The sequence below is a fragment of the Myotis lucifugus genome, unplaced genomic scaffold (assembly GCF_000147115.1).
Source record: "Myotis lucifugus unplaced genomic scaffold, Myoluc2.0 scaffold_30, whole genome shotgun sequence".
NCBI lineage: Eukaryota > Metazoa > Chordata > Mammalia > Chiroptera > Vespertilionidae > Myotis > Myotis lucifugus.
Window position 1 is genome coordinate 4,482,657 of NW_005871078.1, and position 20,870 is coordinate 4,503,526.

Genomic DNA, 20,870 nt, shown 5'->3' on the forward strand with positions numbered 1-20,870 from the left:
AGCAGCCATTGCTGTACCAGGAGTACAATCCTAGAGCAGCGAAGTGAGGGGGGAAATGAAGCCAGGCAGAGAAGATGGGAGAGCAAACACAAAGTGCACATCACTGAGTTGTAAACACAGCAGTGTCACTAGGATGTCTCTGGATAAGCCATATGGAAACACTCATTTCAGAACAGTCTGTTGAGGGAGGAAAGGGGAATAATTTTTTTTTCCCTTTGTATCTCTTGTCTTTCAGTGGTCAGTGTGTACCCCTGGCCTACTGTGTTCTGCTGCCCAGCCTTTTGGGCAGCTGCAGGGAAGCCAGATTTTGCCACCTATGGAGCAGCCCTTCATTTGAGTCTGGAAGCAGTGGAAGGTGCCAGGGCCTCTGTGAGTCTCGTCAGACCAGGTCTGATGCCAAGTTGCTGCAGGCAGTCCCCATGCAGCACGAGGAGCCCAGCCCTCTCTGCAAGGAAGCCTGAGACAGCTGACAGTGCAAGGAGGTGATGCAGGTGGGGCTGAGATATCTGAAGACCATCAAAAACTGGCTTCAGTACAAAGCAGGTTCTTTATAATGCTACTGTTCTGGAAACATCTCCCTTTAAAATGTTAATTTTTTTGTATGTAACATTTAGTACATTTTCTGATAATCTGAATTTTATTTTACACTAGAGGCCCGGTGCATGAAATTCATGCGCGGGGGGGGGGGGGTGTCCCCTCAGCCTAGCCTGAACCCCTTCTAATCTGGGACCCCTTGGGGGATGTCCAACTGCCAGTTTAGGCCCGATCCCTGGCAGTCAGACATCCCTCTCACAATCCTGGACCGCTCGCTCCTAATTGCTCACTTACCTGCCTGCTTGGTTGCCCCTAACTGCCCCCCCCGTCGGCCTGGTTGCCCCCAACTGTCCCCCCATGCTGGCCTGGTTGCCCCCAACTGCCCCCCCCACTGGCCTAGTTGCCCCTCACTGCCTCCCCTGCCAGCCTAATCGCCCCTAACTGCCCTCCCTGCCAACCTGGTTGCCTCTTACTGCCCCTGCCCTGCCAGCCTGGTTGACCCCAACTGCCCCCCTGTGCCAGCCTGGTCGCCCCTAACTGCCCCCCCTGCTGGCCTGGTCGCCCCTCACAGCCCCCCTGCCGGCCTGGTCACCCCATGTAGTCTGTTTGTTCAGTTGTTTGGTCGTCCCTCATTAACCCCCCTGCCAACCTGGTCATAGGCAGCCATCTTGTGAGGGTGTGAGGGTTAATTTGCATATTACCTCTTTGTTATATAGGATTGTTACTATCAAGAGCCAGCACTGCAGGTGGTGTTGAATTTTTACAGTGCACAATACTACAAGTGCTCTCAGCTGAGGTGAACACCAATTGCCTCCTCGAGCTGAGGGAGTTCTGCCAAATGTAATGCACTTCACTTTGTTCTACCCACTGACGTGGCCAACTTACGTGATTGACCAAAGGTGTGAAAGTGCTGGGCTTTCCACCAAGAAACAAAGGACTAACCATTGGATTGTAAATGCAGGTGATCCATGAGAGACACTTCAAAGAAATGCTAAGCAAATGGAGGGTAACCTCCTTTTCCATTATTAATAACTAGCATCATACACACCTGCCACTGGACGACTGGCCAGCAGCTGTGTGAACAGGAGCTGGGAGAGTGGTGATAGAGGCAGCATGAAAAGCCAGGCCTATGTATGTCAGACTGTTCTCTTCACTCTTCTGTGAATACACGCTATTAATTCCCATATCCTAATTCATGACTCTTCCCTTTGGCTGGAAGTATCCTTTTTTTTTAATGCCCAGATCCTGCCAATTCTTCCTTTCCTCCCACAATAAGAGCTATTGTATCTTAGCCCTTGACTTGTGCTTTTGTGATTATCATCTTTATCAATCTTTGCTTTTGAAATTATTGCTCTTCTACCATTTGATTTAGATTTTACTTTGTACATTATTTTAGACTTGACATTTACTTACATACACACAGGTGTGACAGACTTATTTCTCCAAGTAGATTATAATGCCTTGCCTTGTGCATCAGAGTTCATGTTTAAACTGCCTCTGTTTGCCCTACTGCATTTAGTGTAAGTAGACCAGAAACCTATTCCAAAGGCTTCTCCTGTCAACTGACCTCTAGCTACCTGAACTCAGGAACTGAAATAATTCTGAAAAATTTTGAATGAATCCTTTAGTATTCACACTGTTGCTATTTGCCATCCCAAACTTAAGAACCACATAGATATGTAATTTCTTGCTATCAGTGTTTGCAATCAGAACTCTTTCTACCCAAGCTCAGGAACCAAATGGATTTAGATAGCAGAGGTTACCTGTCCTTCCGGATTCATGTTGTGTTTCAGTGATGGGATCAGCAGTTATACTGAGACTCTAGCTACCGCTTCTTCTACCATGACTACAGTACACAAATATAATAATCATATTTTTATTGTTATGGGGGCTGCGACCAGGCAGGAATATGCATAGCTTTTGCCTTGAATTTTGGTTCTGGCACTTAATTCTCTATGCACTACTCTTCTCACCTGTAACATGGTAAAAATTATATGTATTTTTTAGTATTCTTATACAGAATAAAAATTATGTGTGTAAAGTGATTGGTATTTATAGTAGGCTGTTGCTGAATCACAGATATCTTGCTTTGTCCATATTATTAATCATCTCATTCAATCCTGACATATTGCTTTTTTCTCTTCTTTAAAGCAACCAGTCAGCTAATATGTATTGAATAACTTCTGTGTTAGACACTAAAATGTTCTGACTTTACAAATGATCTTATCGTTTTGATACTCTTTTTATGTAGGTTGGTGTAAGATAAATGAAATTATACCAACATTTTGTGGTTGAACAAAATGTACAAGGTGTACATCTTGGGTCTTCTTTGTCTTTAATTTTTTAAAATTTGAATAAACTAGTCTTTTAACTAAAGGGTACCTTTAAGAAAAGTAAACCTAGTGTTTAGTAATCCTGCCTATCCCCAGTTTTTCTCAGAAACTTGAATCTTTACCTTCTTCCTTGTTAGCATATGTTGTCTGCTTTTGTCTGATTAAACCAGAATTTTCTTGGCTATTACAAATTCTTATTAAATCATTCATTCATAGGAAAATGTAGTAGGAATGACCTGAATGCCCATAATGTGTAAAAGTTTTACAGTGAGTGGACTGCACGGCTGGGAGAGAGCTCAGGTGATTTTTTTGTTTTGCTACCATTTTGAATTGTTTCCTAAGTCTCTCTCCCACTATCCTAAGACTCTGCCAGATGGAAAGCATAGTGTTAAATGGGAGAAGAAATACAAAGAGATGAATCAGAGAAGTTTTTACAGCCCCCTAAAACACAATGTGAGTGGAAGTGTGTGTGGGAGAGAGACAGATGTCCCATGTAAAGGTGAGGTGTGGAGTGGGAGTGGGCGTGGCAGAGAAGAGAAAGGTGTTAAGCCTTCAAATCCCAGCATGACAACCCAGCAAATCTAGGGACAGAGAGATAGGCTGTGTGCTGCAAACTACTCACGAATCTCTACAACATGTAGTGAGTAATGGAAATGGAAATAATTTATTTAAACAGCTGTGAATTAAAAATTTAAAGGATTTACATCTTTCTAACAATAGATACCTGATAAAAAAAAGTGCCTTGCACTCCAAAAGAGTAATCATAGGTACGGGTGCATTGGGAACGATCTGCTCCTAGCAGAGGGTGGTCATTCTCCCAGTTGCCCCAGAACCTGGGCATGGCCTGAAGACTAAGGTAAGACACCTGATTATGGTAAACGTGTCTTCCCTAAAGCTCTTTCAAGGTTTAAATCCTTACAAATGTTATTTAGCTTATGAGGATTCTCACGGTGGCAATGTGAAGCAGACCCCATAGAAAAGAAATCCGTGGGGAGCTAATACTTTAGTTGCCAATTAGGGCATCCAGCTAGTGTGCCATAGAAATCATTCTTTATCAAGTTATGTCACAATTTCTCTTTTGAAGGCTGTGTTATGGATGATACAATACTGTATCTTTTTATTTATATCTAACTTTTGAATGAAAAAATTTCTATATGTGAAGATACATGAAAAGCATGTGAACAACATTAAGCACAGGTTATTACCTATTTTGTTCTCGGACTTTCAGGATATATATTTAGTAACTAAATGTTGAGTTAATATTAAGTTAATATTAACCTGTATGATAGATTTTTTATTTGAAATTACTTTTTTAAAAATTGGAGAAAACGAACTGATGAACTCTTAATTCTAAACAACTCTATAACACATATGTGCTAATACAAAGTTTACATTTTAAGAAATGCCACCTTCACAAATAAGTTTAAACCCAAATTTTGTAATTCAAGGCATTCTTACTGTGTTTACAAGTTTCTTCTACAAGAATGCCTTTCATTTCAGTATGTTTAGCGGTTTCCTAAATTTTTTTTAATAAGTGGTAATTTAGCACCGTGTTTTAACTACTATTATTATCTTGTAGCAAATGGTTTTATAAAACACAGGATTACCATAGTGAGTCACAATCCAAATGAGCAGTTTAGTTGGAATAGGGTTCTTAAGCCATTTGCTATGTCTCTACATATATCTCTTCATTAGATTGAAAAATTCCCTGACATATTTTTGTAAGCATGTGTAAGTTATGATGTAAGCTTGGCTGCTACATTCATTAGCCACCAGTGATGGAATATCAAGCCTTGATATTACTTGTTGGCTATAACAGAGATTTAAAACATCAGTTTCTTAAATAAGATAGAAATTATTATGCTAATCCCGGGTTAATAAGGACTCTGACAGTGTTGGGAACCGAGGCTCCTTTTACCTTTTGGCTTAGCTGTCGGAATATTGATCTCATGTGTGAATGGAGACCACCATGTTTATATCTCAGCAAAAAGCTCCCCCTTTCTTTTAAGAGACTGACCTAAAAGTAGCACACATCACTTTTCTTGCATATTTTTATTCAGAACTCAATCATCTCACTATATGTAGTAACAAAGGAGACTCAGAAATGTAGGACGCCATTTACCTCGCTAAAATTCCTATGACTGTAAAAGAAGGAGAACACGGAGTTGGGAAGACATTTAACAATTTCTGCCACGTGCAGTCTGTCTCCCAACCATGACACATACCCATTCCCTCTCTAAGGTTTTATTCATCTTGTTGTATATTGTACCTGGGTGCTATGAAGTCAATTCTTTCTCTCAAGCCCCGACATTACTTCTCATGTCTGACACATTCGATCTGAAAGCCAGTTGATCTGCCATCTGCTCGCCCCCAAGTCCCCTAAATGCACATCTAATACACAATGGTAAGGCTGAGGCAGGTAACACATCCAAAAGGCAGTGGTAGAGGGGAAGCTGGACAAGACACTCCCATTTGGAAAAGGGGACGAAAGGAAACCCAATCGTCACTCAGCAACGGCCAAATCCTGTGTGTAGGAATCATGAAGATTTTTATCCTGGAAGTAGAAAAAGTTCTTTGTTGTCCCTCCTGGCAAGCCTGCCCCCTTGCCCTCAGGGAGGAAACCACCTGTGCTCCGTGGTTCCTGGCTGTGTCCTTTGGGAGCTTCTGTATTGTTTATTATATTCTGTGGCCAGATCTAAGGTGGATGTTGGAGATATACCCCTTTCTTGTGGGGAGAGAACCTTCAAAGCTGGCCTCCTGCTGCAGCAGGTAAAGGAGCCATTGGAGGTTGTCTTTGAGTTGAGCATGTGTAGGCTTTCACAGTCCCCACGCGTGTAATACAAGAATTTAGTGGATTTCCTGAGTATTTTCACTAATTAGTTCCACGTGCAAGGAAACATAGCCAAACATTAATCGAGACATAGTTTTGTGGGGTTTATGGTTGGCCTCTGTGCTCTGTAAATCCTTTGGTTTCTAAATCAAGGATAGTTACCTTGATGGGTACGGGATTTTACCTTTGTATAAACCATTTATGTTCTGTAAAATCAGAGTTGCTGTCTACATTTCATAAGGATTCTGAGTATTCAAATATTTTGAGAAGGAATATTAAGAATATCTTTGTTCTGCGCTGTGGGGGAAAATCAGTGGGTATTGTTTTAGGCTCCTGAGTTTATAATAAATTGTTACCCAGCAACAGAAAATGAAAATCTACATTCTACATCCTTCCACATGGGTGTGGCTGTCAACATTTGGGGCAGCCTTGTCCAAGGGTGTTGGGGTCGGACATACAATCCAGGGTCAGCTTTATGGGCTGTTGAGCTTTCTTGTTGAGCTCATCCTGTGAACTATCACTTACAACACCATAGTGCTAAGCTGCTGGACTGTGCAATGTCTAGAGCCCTTAGTTACTAGGAATGGCATTGTAACAGAATTCTGTCCATTATGTTTCTACAGGTAATAGAAGATAGCTCTTTTAAAATAATGGAAGTAATAATAATATTAGAATTTATCTTAAGTGAAAACACACTGTTAGTAAAAAAAAAAGCACGTTTTTTTTGGGTTTGTTTTACATTTTATTTCTTTTTCCACAAAACCCTACTTCAGAGGCCTCTGAAACATCAACTTCCCTTCCTGTCGTGACTGTACTTTCTTCCCTTTTCTAATGTAGCGTGATGTCTTCCATCCCAGCATCACCTGTAGGCTTACAGAAATGCAGCGCCTCAGCTCTTACTCAGACCCTCAGTATCAGATTCTGCATCCTTATAAGCTCCCTGTCTAATTCATATGGACATTAAAGTTTGAGAAGTCCTGTTCTAAACCTCTTTTATGCTGTTTACTAATATATCTTGTTGAATTACAGTTATTTTTGTGTTTGCCGTATTTCCTGCATTGGCTGATAAATTCCCAGGAGTCAGAGTGTTAAATTTTATTCATCTTTATTTCTCCAGCTGTGTCTTAGCATTGTATCTGACATATAGGGGTATAGAAAATAATTTACACAATAAATTATTTATTAAATTGAATTGACTGTAGGAAGATTCCTATTTTCTTTCATTCCTATAATTAACCTAAAATGTCTGTTACTTAGGACTTCATTTTGTTGTTGGTAATGCAGGCACCGTCATAATCTACTTCTGGATATTAGGCATTTGCCAGAAAGGGAAAGCTAATGGCCCGGCGAGCTCAGTGAGGCTCAGAAATCTCGAATGACATTTTTATTCAATTCCTGACACTCAGCTTGTTTTCTCAGAATGTACAAATGTGGTTCCTAACTCTTTTAGTATCCACACTAATGGATGAGATTTATCTATTTCCTCTGACCTTCAATTCAACAAGAGGATTAAAGTGCATTCTGTGCATGTATCAATGATACTTTGTTCTCCGATGTTTCTTTATTACATTGACGGCCTAAAACGTCTCAGCCACAGCCAGCTTTCTGTGATATCTGCCCATGCCCACTTGTCAGGGATCTTTTCACTTCCTTCTGGTCTTGTTCTTTTTCAATCACTTGTACTTTTTCTTCTCAAAATTTTTATATAAAAAACCCCCCCACACGTTAAAGGAATAGGCTAAATACAACTGATGAGAATTTTATGGGGAATTCTAATTTTTGTGTTCCATTCCTGATTCTTCCTGAACTACTATAAAGCTGCCTGGATGATATCTGGGTGACCTTCTAAAATATAAACAAATTGTAAAAAATGAAGCAAGGGTGGAAGTTTAACTATTAGAAAAACAACTTCATTGATGGTTAATTTCACTCCATATACTGTACAGTGTGTGTGTGTGTGTGTGTGTGTGTGTGTGTGTGTGTGTTTGGAAAAATATGGCTTGCTAATTGTACATTTGGAGAGGCTGCCAAGATTCGTTTTTTTGTTTGTTTTTTAATGTATCTGTATCCTGAGTTCCACTGAGACTCATTCACGGCCAGTCCTGCCTCACAGCACTTAGCAGGCATGACTGTTAAGATAGCAGAGTTGCCGAAACCGGTTTGGCTCAGTGGATGGAGCGTCGGCCTGCGGACTGAAGGGTCCCAGGTTCGATTCTGGTCAAGGGCATGTACCTGGGTTGCGGGCATATCCCCAGTGGGAGATGTGCAGGAGGCGGCTGATCAATGTTTCTCTCTCATTGATGTTTCTAACTCTCTATCTCTCTCCCTTCCTCTCTGTGAAAAATCAATAAAATATATTTAAAAAAAAAAGATAGCAGAGTTGTCTTATAGAGTAAACCCCAAAACAGTGTTTTAGTCAGCTCAGGCCTCTATAACAAAATACCTTAGATGGGTGGTTTAAACAGCAGACATTTATACCTCACAATTCTGGAGGCTGGAAAGTCAAAGATCCAGGTGCTGGCAGATCCAGTTTGTGGTGAGGGCCCACGTCCTGGCTTGCAGATGGCAGCCTTCTCTCTGTGTTGTCACAGGATTGGGAGAGAGGAAGAGAGTGAGCTCTGGTATCTCTTCCTTTTATGAGGACACTAATCACATCATGGAAGGCCCACCCTCAGGAGCCCATCTAATCCCAATCACCTCTCAAAGGCCCACATCAAAACACCATCACATTGAGAGGCAGGGCTTCAACATTTGGAAGAATGCATTCAGTCCATAGATATGAAAGTAATTTTTAAACATCTAGGTCTGCTGAATCTGTTACATACCCCCTTGTAGTGAAATCTTTATTACCTAAAGTTGACCTGGGAAGTTAAGGGACATGGGCAGCTCTGCCCTCTGAAGCATGATCCATGTTTTTATTTTATTGGCAATCATATTACCTGCAGTTGTTCTTAGAATCATCACAATAGGAAGTTTTTAGAATTTTACAGCTGATGTGTAAGGGGATTTTAAGATCATCTAGTTCATCTCTTACCATATGCAGGAATTTATTTGATAATAATGGTTTTCAAACTTTTATGAACTCCAAATTGTCTCCTTTTAAAAATAAAATCCTACAAGTAAATAAGGGGCTGAATCTGCCATGCTTTAAAGGGACTGATGAAAAATGAATAGGTTCTTCACCCTTCACCTGCACCTCAACCTGAAGTATCCTCAGGCAGAAGAAGTGAACACCGAAGAAAGGTAATATTATAAAGGTGGATGACAAGGCCCAACTTATGTTAATTGAGACAAACGCCAAATACATAAATTTTAAAAACAGTAGCTTCTCTGGGTAGTTACAGTAAACTGTGGCCATCCTGAAGATGCCTACTTGCAATGATGGAGGCGTGGTTTTCAGAGGCCTGTCCTCTGAGGGGCCCTGGGTTTCACAGGGGAGCCCAAGGGGCTGCTGGGGGCAGAGAGTCCAGTGGTGAGGGATTCCTGGGGTTCCTCCAGTAGGAGTGACTTCAATTTTATATTTTTCGCAGATTGTGTTTGGGAGAGAAGCGGGTTGTAGAAGTAGCGGCATTATTATATATATGTGTGTATGAGGACCCTAAGGTGGTAGGGTCCATTACCAAAATAAAGTGCAAATATCACTGCTCATCACTGAGCTGGCACTGTGTTAGAATCACTTGGCGAACTAATTAAACATAAGTATTCTGCCTCCCTTCCTCCCCACCCCCCCTAGAAATTCTGATTCCATTTGTCTGGGAATATGAATTAAAAACAACGAAGCAAAATCAATACACTGAAACAGATGAGGCGATTCTCCATGCAGCTTGGTTTGAGATTTTGTCCCATGTTATCTGTTGCCAGTAGCCAGCCATTGTAGGTACCTGTCTACCTCCTAAAGCAATCCATCTTCTTTTTTTTTTTTTTTGATGGATCAATTGTTTAAAAACGTTTCCCTTATTTTGAGCTGAAATGCACATCTTTACAATTTGGTTGAATTCTCTGCTATGCATGCACCATGAGTAAGCTGATCCCAGTTTTCCTGGGACAGTCCTAATTCTAACTGTTGTCCTGGGATGGTTATTAAGTGTACCCCTTTCACTTTCAAAAGTATCCTGGTTTGTACAGTGTGCCGAGCCGGCACGGCCATAGCATACTCAGCCCCACGTTGGGCGCCTTATGTACCGCGCCAGCTCAGCCAGGTTCGGTAAGCCTGAGAGGGGGTGGTGAAGGACTGAGAAAACAGACAAGAGAAAAAAGCTGGGTCTGGATGGGATGCTATCCTTTCTGACGGAAAGCTAGTGATGCCACAGACTACAAGCCGAGTCTTTATTTTATAGCCAGATTCCACGAGGCAAACTAAGGGCATGGTTACAACATTCTCGTGAGTTTTGAATCTACTCAATTACATGCACCTGATCAAGCTTTGTTTACTTGCTGCACCTCCCGCAGCCTATATCACTTAGCCACGTGGGGTTACAGGTTCGGACCATAAGGTCAATCTTACAACTATAGCCTTTGGCTATAATTGTGCTGGGAGGGCTTCGCCCTCGAAGCTAGGACTTGCACGTAGCTTTGCCACGAGAGGACTGTGCCCTTTCATTATTCCGAGGCTTGAACCTGTCCAAACACTGTAGCCGCTCTCTACAGTACAGTAAGTTTTTTGGTCATGAATTCTCTGCTCAGGTCTCTCAAGGCTGTAACTGAAGTGTCAGTTGGAACTGTGGTTCTCATCTGGGCCTCAATGCCTATTTTCTAAGCTCATTCAGTTTGTTGGCAGAATTCGGTTCCTTGTGATTGTGTGACTGAGGCCCCGTTTTCATACTAACTGTTGTCTGGAGACATCTCTGGTCTCCCGAAGGCATCCTTCTCAGCATGCAGCTCATGACATGATTGTTCTCTTCCTGCAGCCCAGCAGGAGCAAGTCCTTGATACTTAACCTTCTTTTAAAAGCTCACCTGCTTGGTTAGGTCAGGCCGACCCAGATTGATTTCCTTTTTTTAAAACATCAAACCAACTGGTCAGTAATCGAATTGGAAGTGATATTCTGTCATATGCACAGGTTTCATCACACTGAAAGGGGCAAGAACTAGTATATCGGTGTCAGTAATTGGGGATCATCTTAAAATTTGACCTACTACACTTTCCTTAAAAAATGTGTTCCTTGCCTTTGCTTTGACCTGTCACTTTGGGTTTATTGGGAGATGACAGAATCATGGCTTATTTTAGTGTTTGTAGTAGAAATGGTATTTTCTTGATGGTAAACGTTGGTATCAATAACTTGTGTTCATTAGTTTAGAACCAGATCTTAATCTACACAATATCATCCATACTTATAAATATTACTTTCATTTCTAAGAAATAGCTGAAATGATAGGTCTTTCCCCTTCTATGGAATGTTGTAACATAGATAATGTACACCTGCGATCAAGGATGTGGAACTGTTATTATATATAGTCATAATGTCAGTTTTTCTCATGATAAAATAATTTAATAACATACAGCATTATTAAGCATAGAAAGAGATCCCTTTATTTCTCCCAGGAAGACATGTGTTGCACTTAGAAGGGGCTTTATGTGAATATTTTTGAAAAATTTGTATATAAATGGGATGGAGTATAATAAAAAAAAGAAGGTATTAGAAACATTGATTTTGGAATGGGAGTCGAAATATCTAGTTATAAATTCTCATTCTGAGATTACTTCTCTACTTCTTCTCTCTTAAATCTTCTTTCACCTTTTCTTTAAGTTTGGAAAACAAAACTGAAGTGTTAATTTTTTTATTGAAATAATTTAGAAAACTAATTCTCTTGACAAATAAAGAGAATGCCTTTTAATCATTGTGTTATTACATATTTAACAGTAAAATCCAGTACATGTACCTCAAACTCCAGCTCTTCCCAGGAAACAGAATGGCTCAATGGCTTGCTTGCGAAGGGCTAGAGAATTGGAGGGACTTTGGTGGCTCTGTATTCTCGGTCAGTATTGATATCAGAGATGGGGTAGTGGCAATGGTAGTGCTAAAAAAGGGTTGTTGTCATTTTCTGAGACTAACTCTGATTCTGTCAGGATCGTGAACAGGTAGCAGATGGTACATTCAGACAGGATGACTGGGGAGAGTGTGGTACAGGATGGGCAGCATTAAGGGAAACTCCAAGTGAATGAGGCAGTACTGTGGTGTTAGTGCTCTACTGTTGGAGATGTCCTGATACAGCTGTGGCCTCTGGTAGAGGGACACAGCCCACCAAAGGACCTGGTGGGGAAGGAACCAGGAAAATCATTCCACTTCTATCTTACAATGTTCTGAAAGCGGAGGGCAAGAACCCCACTGGAAGCTGTAGTGAGCCCATTATAGCTAATGAAGGTCAGTCTCCTAGGGAACAGGGTAAGGTGAAGATGAGTGAAGAATTGACCTAGAGAGGAAAACAAACAAATATTTGGCAGAGATCTCTAGTATGGCTCTTGTATGCCTTTTGGTTGCATCTTTCATTTTGCAGAGACCAGGATGTTTATTTTTATTAATTTATTTTTATTGATTTTAGAGAGAGAGAAGAAGGGAGAGGGAGAGAAAGAGAGAGAAACATCAATGTGAGATAGAAACATTGATCAGTTGCCTCCCACACACACCCCAACCTACGACCCTTAGGTGCATGGAATGATGCGCCAACCAACTGAGCCACAATGGCCAGGGCACCAGGGTGTATATTTTAGAGAATAATGTCTTAGGGATGCCTACTTAGGTGATATCACAACCCTAAAATTTTAACAACTCTTGTTATCCTGGTGCTTCTGCCCCAAAGAACTATGTTGCAATCAGTTCAGGTATCTTTGCCTGTTTTGCCTGAACTGACCTTTTCTCCCTGCCCATCTAATCACCTTTCCACATCTAGATTAAATTTCCCATATTTCCCATTTAAGGTTTTTCTGTACTGATGCCATTTTCCTCTGACTAATCATTATTCCATTTCTCCTTTATTTTGAGCACATGTTTAATTTTCTTCTAGCTCCCCTCTCTTCCCCTCCACCCCCTCCTCACCCCCATCTCCCATGGCTACCCTACTCAAGTTTTTTGTTTTGGCTTTTTAGGTCCTACACTGTTTGACATTTAGTAGGTGTGCCATAGGAATTTGTTGACTCAAGTTTTCTGATGGCCTTGAGTTATAGATAAGCCACCACATACAGCCACCAGCAACAATAGACATTTTCTGAGCACTTACTTAGGACAATAGGTGAGTAGCTCATGTTGTCACTTAAAGTTCCCTGTTTCCTAATCCCTTGTTGTTTGTTTTTTGTTTTTTGATTTTTTGAGTGGAAGCTCTTGTATTTCTGGGAGAGAGGCTAAAGAAGAAAGCCCCAGAGTTCCCAAAAGGATTAATTAATTGCACTTTTCTCTAAATCCAGAATTTGACTTTTTTAATTTTTTATTTATTTTTGGCAACTTTCTTCTTTATTTTGTCAGCTTGTGTGTACTATTTCAGCTTTCTAAACTTCCGGTATTCAACAGAGAGAATGGCACGATGCTACCCTCAATGAGAGATACTAGTTTCCTCACCTAAGAGAGAGCTTCTCTCATTGTGCTGCACCTCAGGTGGACCACGGGGATCACAAGGTCTGAGACATGAGCGTGGATGTCAGAGGAAGGTGGCACAGTGCCTTCATCTTCTTAATCCCACTTCCTTTCCCTGTTAGCCAGCATGGAACTGCACTTGAGGAGAACAGATCTTTTTGCAAGTGGAGTTGCAAACCAGAGACTGAGTAGCTTAGCATAGAATCACAGCCCCAAATATTAAAGTGCACACTGTAAATGAAATGTTTTAATTGAAAATAGGTATGACTATGAATATCTTTTGGTGATACTGGGTAAGAATAAACTTGAATCAGGTGGTCCATACAGAGATGAGGCAGTATATCATTGGTTTTACAGATAAGGATAAGATTTTGGGGTAATTTTTAAAAAGTGATTCATTATTAAAGGATTCAGAAGTGAAGTTCTCCTCTCCATCTCTGTTATTCATAGATGTATATACTTCCTGATCCCTGGTATACACTGCTGTGCTTTACTTATTTATTTTTTAAATATTTTTATTGGTTTCAGAGAGGAAGGGAGAGGGAGAGAGATAGAAACATCAATGATGAGAGAGAATCCTTGATAGGCTGCCTCCTGCACGCCTCACACTGGGGATCAAGCTGCAACCTGGGCATGTGCCCTGACTGGGAATCAAACCTTGACCTCCTGGTTCATAGGTCGACACTCAACCACTGAGCCAAGCCGGCCAGGCTGCTGTGCTTTATTGTTCTCAGGCTTTTTACAGACTTAATGGAATGACTGAGATTCCCCTTGAATGTCTTGAAGAAATACCTTTCTGTCCATCAATCATCCTTGTAATTAAAGATCCATTTCTGGGAGGGGAGTTTCTTTTTGTGGACCTGTGTTACTTATGCAGTGCCCGGTCTCTTAGGAAAACAATTCAATAAGTCCACACATGGTCTAGCCAGTTCCTTTGGGGCGACAGGAACGTTTTTCTAGAGCAGAAGGTGGAGAGGGTTAAAGTAGGGCAGGCAGATCCTTACTGAATGTGTGTCTACTAACTGGAGTGAACTAGGGGAGGATCAAAATAGGGACCTGAAACTCCAGTGGCTCAGTGATAGGGACACAATGATAGCTGTCCTATTTTGTAAGAAATGGAAGGGAGGAAATTAGTAAGATATAATTAACATGAAGATATCAAATTGGACACCAGTAAGTAGCATCCAATATAATGATCATCCAAAAACGGTGACAAATGAGATAGGCAAAGGATCTTTGCAGGGGATGGATTTATTGGTGTCTGTGTAGGAAGAACAAAGGTGTTAGCAGGGTGCCAAGTGGGCTAGTTACAGATAGCTGTAAGTAAGAGCCACACAAAGTGGGAATCAGGTCAGATTATTGAGTGAATTGGAGAACTACAACAATCGCGTGGGGATGAGGTCAGAATAACTCAAGCAACAAAAAGAAGAGACAGTGTACAAAGACTTTGAGGTAATGGAAAAATTTGTCACATTTATGAACCATAGATTAAGGACAACAGTGTTTTCTAATAGGACAAGTAATTAGCAATGACCTGCAGCAAAAAGGAAGATATTTTGTATGTTATTCCTCTTCTATTTGTGGGGAAAAAGAAAAATAACTTGTCCAATCTGTTAGCAAAAGAGGCTTTGTCCCTTGTGAAGCTTTTAATGAAATGGGGAACAAGAATAGGGGAGGTGAGGGTGTGTGAGGGAGTCTGGGAGGTACTACGAAACTATGTGTTTAAAAATATGTGTGAGTACCAGCGTCCTTGGATTTAGGTAATGAGTGATGCTAGTGCTACTCTTCTAGTTTAAGGGGAGAGGGTGCATACAAGTCCTGAGAGGTTATAAATTACAATATATGTAGTTATTTATGTTTCTGAAGTCAGCATCTCTTCAATAACTACAAATCATTGATTAGTCATTTGTCAATGTTCTAGTCACTAGCATTTAATCAAATTTAATTCAGTATAAGGAAAAATTGTACTATAACAATTTAATTCCCTTTTAAAAGAATCTGTTACTCAGGAACTTGGTCTGCCATTCTGAATGAAATCTCTTTACTGGCTATATGGAGATAGTGAACATAATAATATTGAAAGAATTTCCATTTTGGCTTTTATAATATTCTCTTCTGATATGAATAGCAGGATGAATGGGGGTTTGTTATTTATTACTATGAAAAGGTTAACTTTAGGATTATGACTTTTCATTGAAAGTGGAGGTGTAATATTATTCAGTTTGATTATCTTTGCACAGCAACATATGTATGCATATTCATGTGTACACATATATCCAAGTAACAATATTCATTATTGTGTTATCTTTCTATTCCTGACATAATAGTTTTACTTTAATTGTTTTAAAGATTCAGGGCATCCAAAGGCATTTTGAAAAACATGGCTACAGTGTGTGGAAGGCAAAGAGTAAATTATGCATTCCTAACGTGGTGGAAGGCCCAAATGGATTTAAGATGTTAAGGTGCCTCATGAAGGAATCGATTTGGAGAATTTTCAAGTGGTGCTGAAACAACAACACTTTATACCTACATAGGCTTTTATTGCCACACATTTCTCACTTGTTCAAGATGCTGTGATGTGGATGTGGCAGAAATCATATTACCATTGTACATATGGGAAACAGGCTAAGAGTGACTTGCTGAAGGACAGTTAGTACATGTTAGGTGAGACTGTGAAGCACCTGAGATTTTACACAGGCGAGCTTGTTACTGTTTCATGTATAGTGGCAGAAACAGACTCCTGAGTAAGAGGTGAAGGACTTTTATTACTCACAGTCCGATAAGCATTGTGAACTTCATGTTGATTTAACAGCTTTCCCCCCTCATCCAATAGAGGAAGTGCAGGTAGACCAATCCTTGTATGGATGCTGTGCAGGCAGTGGGATACGAAGAAACACTTAGCTTGGGAGTCACTGTTTGTATAGAAAGCAGCAGCAAGCCAACTCTTGGTCAAGTGGAAGGCATTCTCTCTAAAGTTGCTGGCTGCAAATGTAACCTTGAGAAAGGTTCCATGAAGAGAGTTGTCAGGGGCTTGCATTCTTTTTTAAAAAATATATATATTTTTATTGATTTCAGAGAGGAAGGGAGAGGGAGAGAGAGATAGAAACAGCAATACTGAGAGAGAATCATTGATTGACCCACTGCTGCATGCCCCACTCTGGGGATTGAACCGGGACCTCCTTGTTCATAGGTCAATGCTCAAACATTGAGCCACGCTGGCTGGGTAGGGTCCTGCATTCTTAGGATACACAGCAAGAATGTGCAGGAATGCTCAGGTCTCTTCCAACAATTAAAGGTTAAATGCAGTTTTGCTGACTTTTGTGACTAAAACTCTAGCTGAAAAGGTAGCAAGTATAAGCCATTCCCCCTAAAAAATGTTTAGCTTCATATTTCTGTGTCCTATCCAGGACATCTTGAAAGTAGTCCTTTGGCTTATTTGATATTCTCGATCACTAAAACCAGTTATGGTTATGATGAAGGTGGAGAACAGAAAAGAGGCCCCAATTTAAGGACTGGTCTCAGTCCCAGAATCTCCTCTAACCTTTGCAGCTACTGCCACTGCAAGGAGCCAGATAATGTTTTCACCAATGAAATTCCTTGTGCCTCTGGCCACAGGAACATTTACTATAAAAATTGGAGGACATAATAAGAACCACGGAGAAATAAAGAACAAGTGATTTCACTAATAGTAGATATACAGTATGAAGGAAAAAAGGTCATTTATTGATGCTTCTTTTAAGTCAGGATTTAGCTGTTCTTAAAAGAATAATTATAATATAATTTGAAGTTAGAAAGAACCTTACTAGTAGGAACCTTAAGAATGTTAAATCCAGGCTCCTTATCTTATAGATTAGAAAATTGAGACATAGAATGGTTAAATGATTGCTCAAGATCAAGTTTCTAGTAACAGAGTAAAGTGATGGAGCACAAGTTACATTATTGTGATGACTGCATACTTGGTATTGGAATGTCACCCCGTTTAACTAGAGCAGGTTATAAGATTCAGTCAATAAAAATTTGTTGAATTACTTTGTCTTATAAATGAATAAATATGTTCTCTGTCTTCAAATAATTTATTTAATAGTGTAACAGCAAGAATTCAAGTTGATATATACTATTCTAAAATCATGTGTAAATTGCCTAGATTAATTCAAGCTTGGGGGAAGGAGGCAGCACTTTAGAAAAGTATGTAGACACTAGAGGCCCAGTACACGAAAATTTGTGCACTCGGGGGGGAGGGGCAGGGGATCCCTCAGCCCAGCCTGCACCCTCTCACAGTCCGGGAGCCTTCAGGGGATGTCCTACTGACAGCTTAAGCCACAGTCTGGCCTCCCTCTGTGGGAGGTTACCAGGCGGGCTGATCAGGGGATGGAGCCACCCCCATCATCCTGCCGCTGCTGCTGCTGCCAGCTTCCCTCTGCGGGAGGCAACTGGGCAACTGATCAGGGGATGGCACCAGCAGGCACGGCCCCGCCCCACACCCCATCACCCCTTGGCCACTGCTGGCCGCTGCCGCCTCCTCCACCCCTATCGCTGTCCCCTCCCTCTGCCTGCTGGCACCGCCTGCTTGCCAGCCCTGCCCCCTGCCGACTGGTTGTTTCGCCATTTGGTCAATTTGCATATTAGGCTTTTATTATATAGGATGTTTGAGCTAAGTCTTAAAGAATTACAAAGAGGTTTCTAGAAAAAGAAATGGAGGGAGAGCATTCTAAGCAGAGAGAAAACCACTGGCATGATGAATGATATGTATAAGTTGACCAAGACATGGTCAGTGGTTTGGTGTAGCTTGGTGTGACTAGACTTGAGAATGGACTAATAGGTAGAATCCTAATTAAGAAAATCTTAGAGACCATGCTAAACAATAGGAGCATTTTGGGGGGGAAACAGACATTTTAAGGTAAATTGGTATATGAGGTATAAGGGGAAAGGATGGGCTCATAAATCAGAATCAGTTAAAAAAAGGGATGTCACAAAAACCAACTGGTTATAAAGAATTGAGAAATATGATGTTTGAAGGGCAGCAGTATATGCCATCCCCAGGTATGCCACTTTGAAATATTTTGAGTGAAAGGCAATTAAAAAGCAGCAACAAGAAAATATCTGTCCTCCCCCTATTTGCCTAAAAGCAGGACATGTATTTGTAAAGGTGTTAGCCCTCCCCCCTCTCTCTGGAAGCACAGAAGTTAATCACTGGATATGGCATCAGAAGAACCTACCTAACAAACTCTAACTAGCCCTGATCTTCCATTAGTTTCTCTCTATATTTATGTATTTGCCCACAATTTGCTGTCCTAGAAACTCAGTCCTTTTCCCTTTTGTTAAGATGTTATAAAAATCCAAGTTCTAACCACCCTCTGAGTTGCTCATCACTCATTCCTATGTGTATGCGTGTTAATAAACTTCATATTGATAAACCTCAGTTTGTTTTTGTTTGTTAATCTTCTGTCAGTCTAATTTACGGGAGAGCCTGGGAGGGTAGAGGGAAAAGTTTTTTCTCCTTTACAAGTTGTAAATAGGATCAAGTGCTTAGGAGAGATCAGGTGGGATGAAGCCCAAAAAGGGTCTAATCTATTTGGAGATAGAAAGGTCGTTGGTGCCTTCTGCCTGAGCAGTTTCGCTGGAGTGTGAGAGCAGGCGGAATGGGTGCTATAGACTGAGGGAACGATTCAGATGTGAGAAAATGGACACAACCTTTGTTCATCTCCTCTCATCATAAAACTGAATAATTGACAGCTCAAGTCATGTTCTGTTTCAAACTTTCAACCTTCACAGACTGTTTTAACAGATTTTTTTTCCTGTATGGCTTTCCATGGGCTTTTCCTTTCAGATCCCATCCCATTGGTCAATGGCCCACAAAGGATAAAAGGTTCCATACCTCATGCTAATAAAAAAAGCACATTCTCTAGCAAAACTGTCACTATTTTCCATAACAGCCTCACCCTGCCTACATTCATTTCCAATGTGTCATTTTTCAAAAACCCATCTCTATTAGCAAGTTCATATGATAGATAGAACCCCCATTGTTGTTGTCCTTTATAATATAATTTTTAAAAATATATTTTTATTGATTCTTAAAGAGAAAGAAAGGGAGAGGAGAGAGAGAGAGATATAGAAACATTGATGAGAGGGAAACATCAACATTGATCGGCTGCCTCCTGCACACTCCCTGCTGGGGATTGAGCCCGCAACCCAGGCATGTACTCTGACCAAGAATCAAACCAGTGACCTACTGGTGCATGGGTCAATGCTCAACCACTGAACAACACTGGTCAGGCGACAATGTAATTTTTCTATGTAATATTAGAATGCTATCCTAAATATTTATGACATAAGTTTTATGCATGATTGTTTTTTTTCAAGAAACAGTCGAATATACCTAGTTGTATGATTACACATTTAAAAAGCCTGCAAGGATTTTTCTTTATTTCTTGGTGTTGATGTTAGCCAAAATGTTAACACTGATTATTTCTTAGTGTTGGGATTAGGTGTTTTTAATGTTCTTATTTTTATGTAAAAATATTAAGAGTGTATCTCAAAGTATTTAGAGCAATACATGTCTGATTTGATTTTTAGTTTTCTCTTTCTGAGAAGCGTTGGTGTATTTTGTCTACACATAAGCTCAAATTATAGTTTTGAAATTGAGGTTTGTAGCTGTATAAACTCCTTACATTATTAAAACAGGTGATTTGGGTTGGATTAGAATTTCATCTGAGAATTCTTGACTGGAGTATAAGTGTAGGTATTTGGAGAGTTTAACATGCTAATTTTTGAAGGGGAATTGAAAAAGTGAATATAGTCCTAAACTTTGAAGTATAGTCAGCTTCCAGTTATATGCATGTAGGGGAGACCATCCCCTCTTAGGTGGGAGTGTGTCAGACCTGCTGGGCAACTGCCATTGCCTGGTTGCGGTAGAAAAGGATTCTGCCCATCTTGTTGGTTTTTAAAGCCATTCTCTCTCCCTGCCCATGCAAATGGATGGAATTGCACATCATTGCTTCAAACGCAAACTCCTCCCCATTAGCAAGGATTATAAGTCAGATGAATGGAGGTTAGGAGATTAAGTTCTGAATGAGATTAAGTTCTAAATTGGCTGTTATATCTGCAGTTCAAGTGGCAACTATTCTTTGTTCTGTTGAAATGAAATTGAAAGTATCTCAGCCAAACCCTGACCGGTGTGCTCAATGGTTAGAGTGGTGGCCTGCACACCAAAGGGTCTCAGGTTTGATTCCTGGTCAAGGGGACACATACCTGGGTTGCAGGTTCCATTCTGGCCCCGGTCGAGCGGGGGAGGCAACCAATCAATGTATCTCTCTCTCATCAATGTTTCCCTCTCTCTTTCCTTCCTTTCTTTTCCCCTCCCTTTTTCCCTCTCTCCCTTCCATGCTCTCTAAAATTCAATGGAAAAAAAATATCCTCAGGTGATAATTTAGCAACAACAAAAAAGAAAGTATCTTAGCCAAATAAGTTAGCCTATGGTTATAACTACTTAAAATTCATACAGAACTGATTTCAAACTTTTCATTTAGATAGCATATCTATTTTAATCTGTCTTATTACATGGGATTTATTAAGCTTCATAGTAAAGCTATTTGTCAAGCAGGGAGAAAGC

The 20,870-nt window shown here is 40.5% G+C and overlaps 1 protein-coding gene across 1 annotated transcript in view; it reads left to right on the plus strand.

The window, feature by feature from the left end:
• The first annotated feature begins 247 nt into the window (after positions 1–247).
• Positions 248–20,870, plus strand: part of KIF21A (kinesin family member 21A) — a 90,518-nt gene continuing 69,895 nt past the window's right edge. Inside the window, exon 1 of the mRNA XM_023752269.1 lies at positions 248–482. Within this exon, the coding sequence (XP_023608037.1) occupies positions 394–482 (89 nt within the window). The 5' untranslated portion in view covers positions 248–393. The remainder of the gene's footprint in view (positions 483–20,870) is intronic.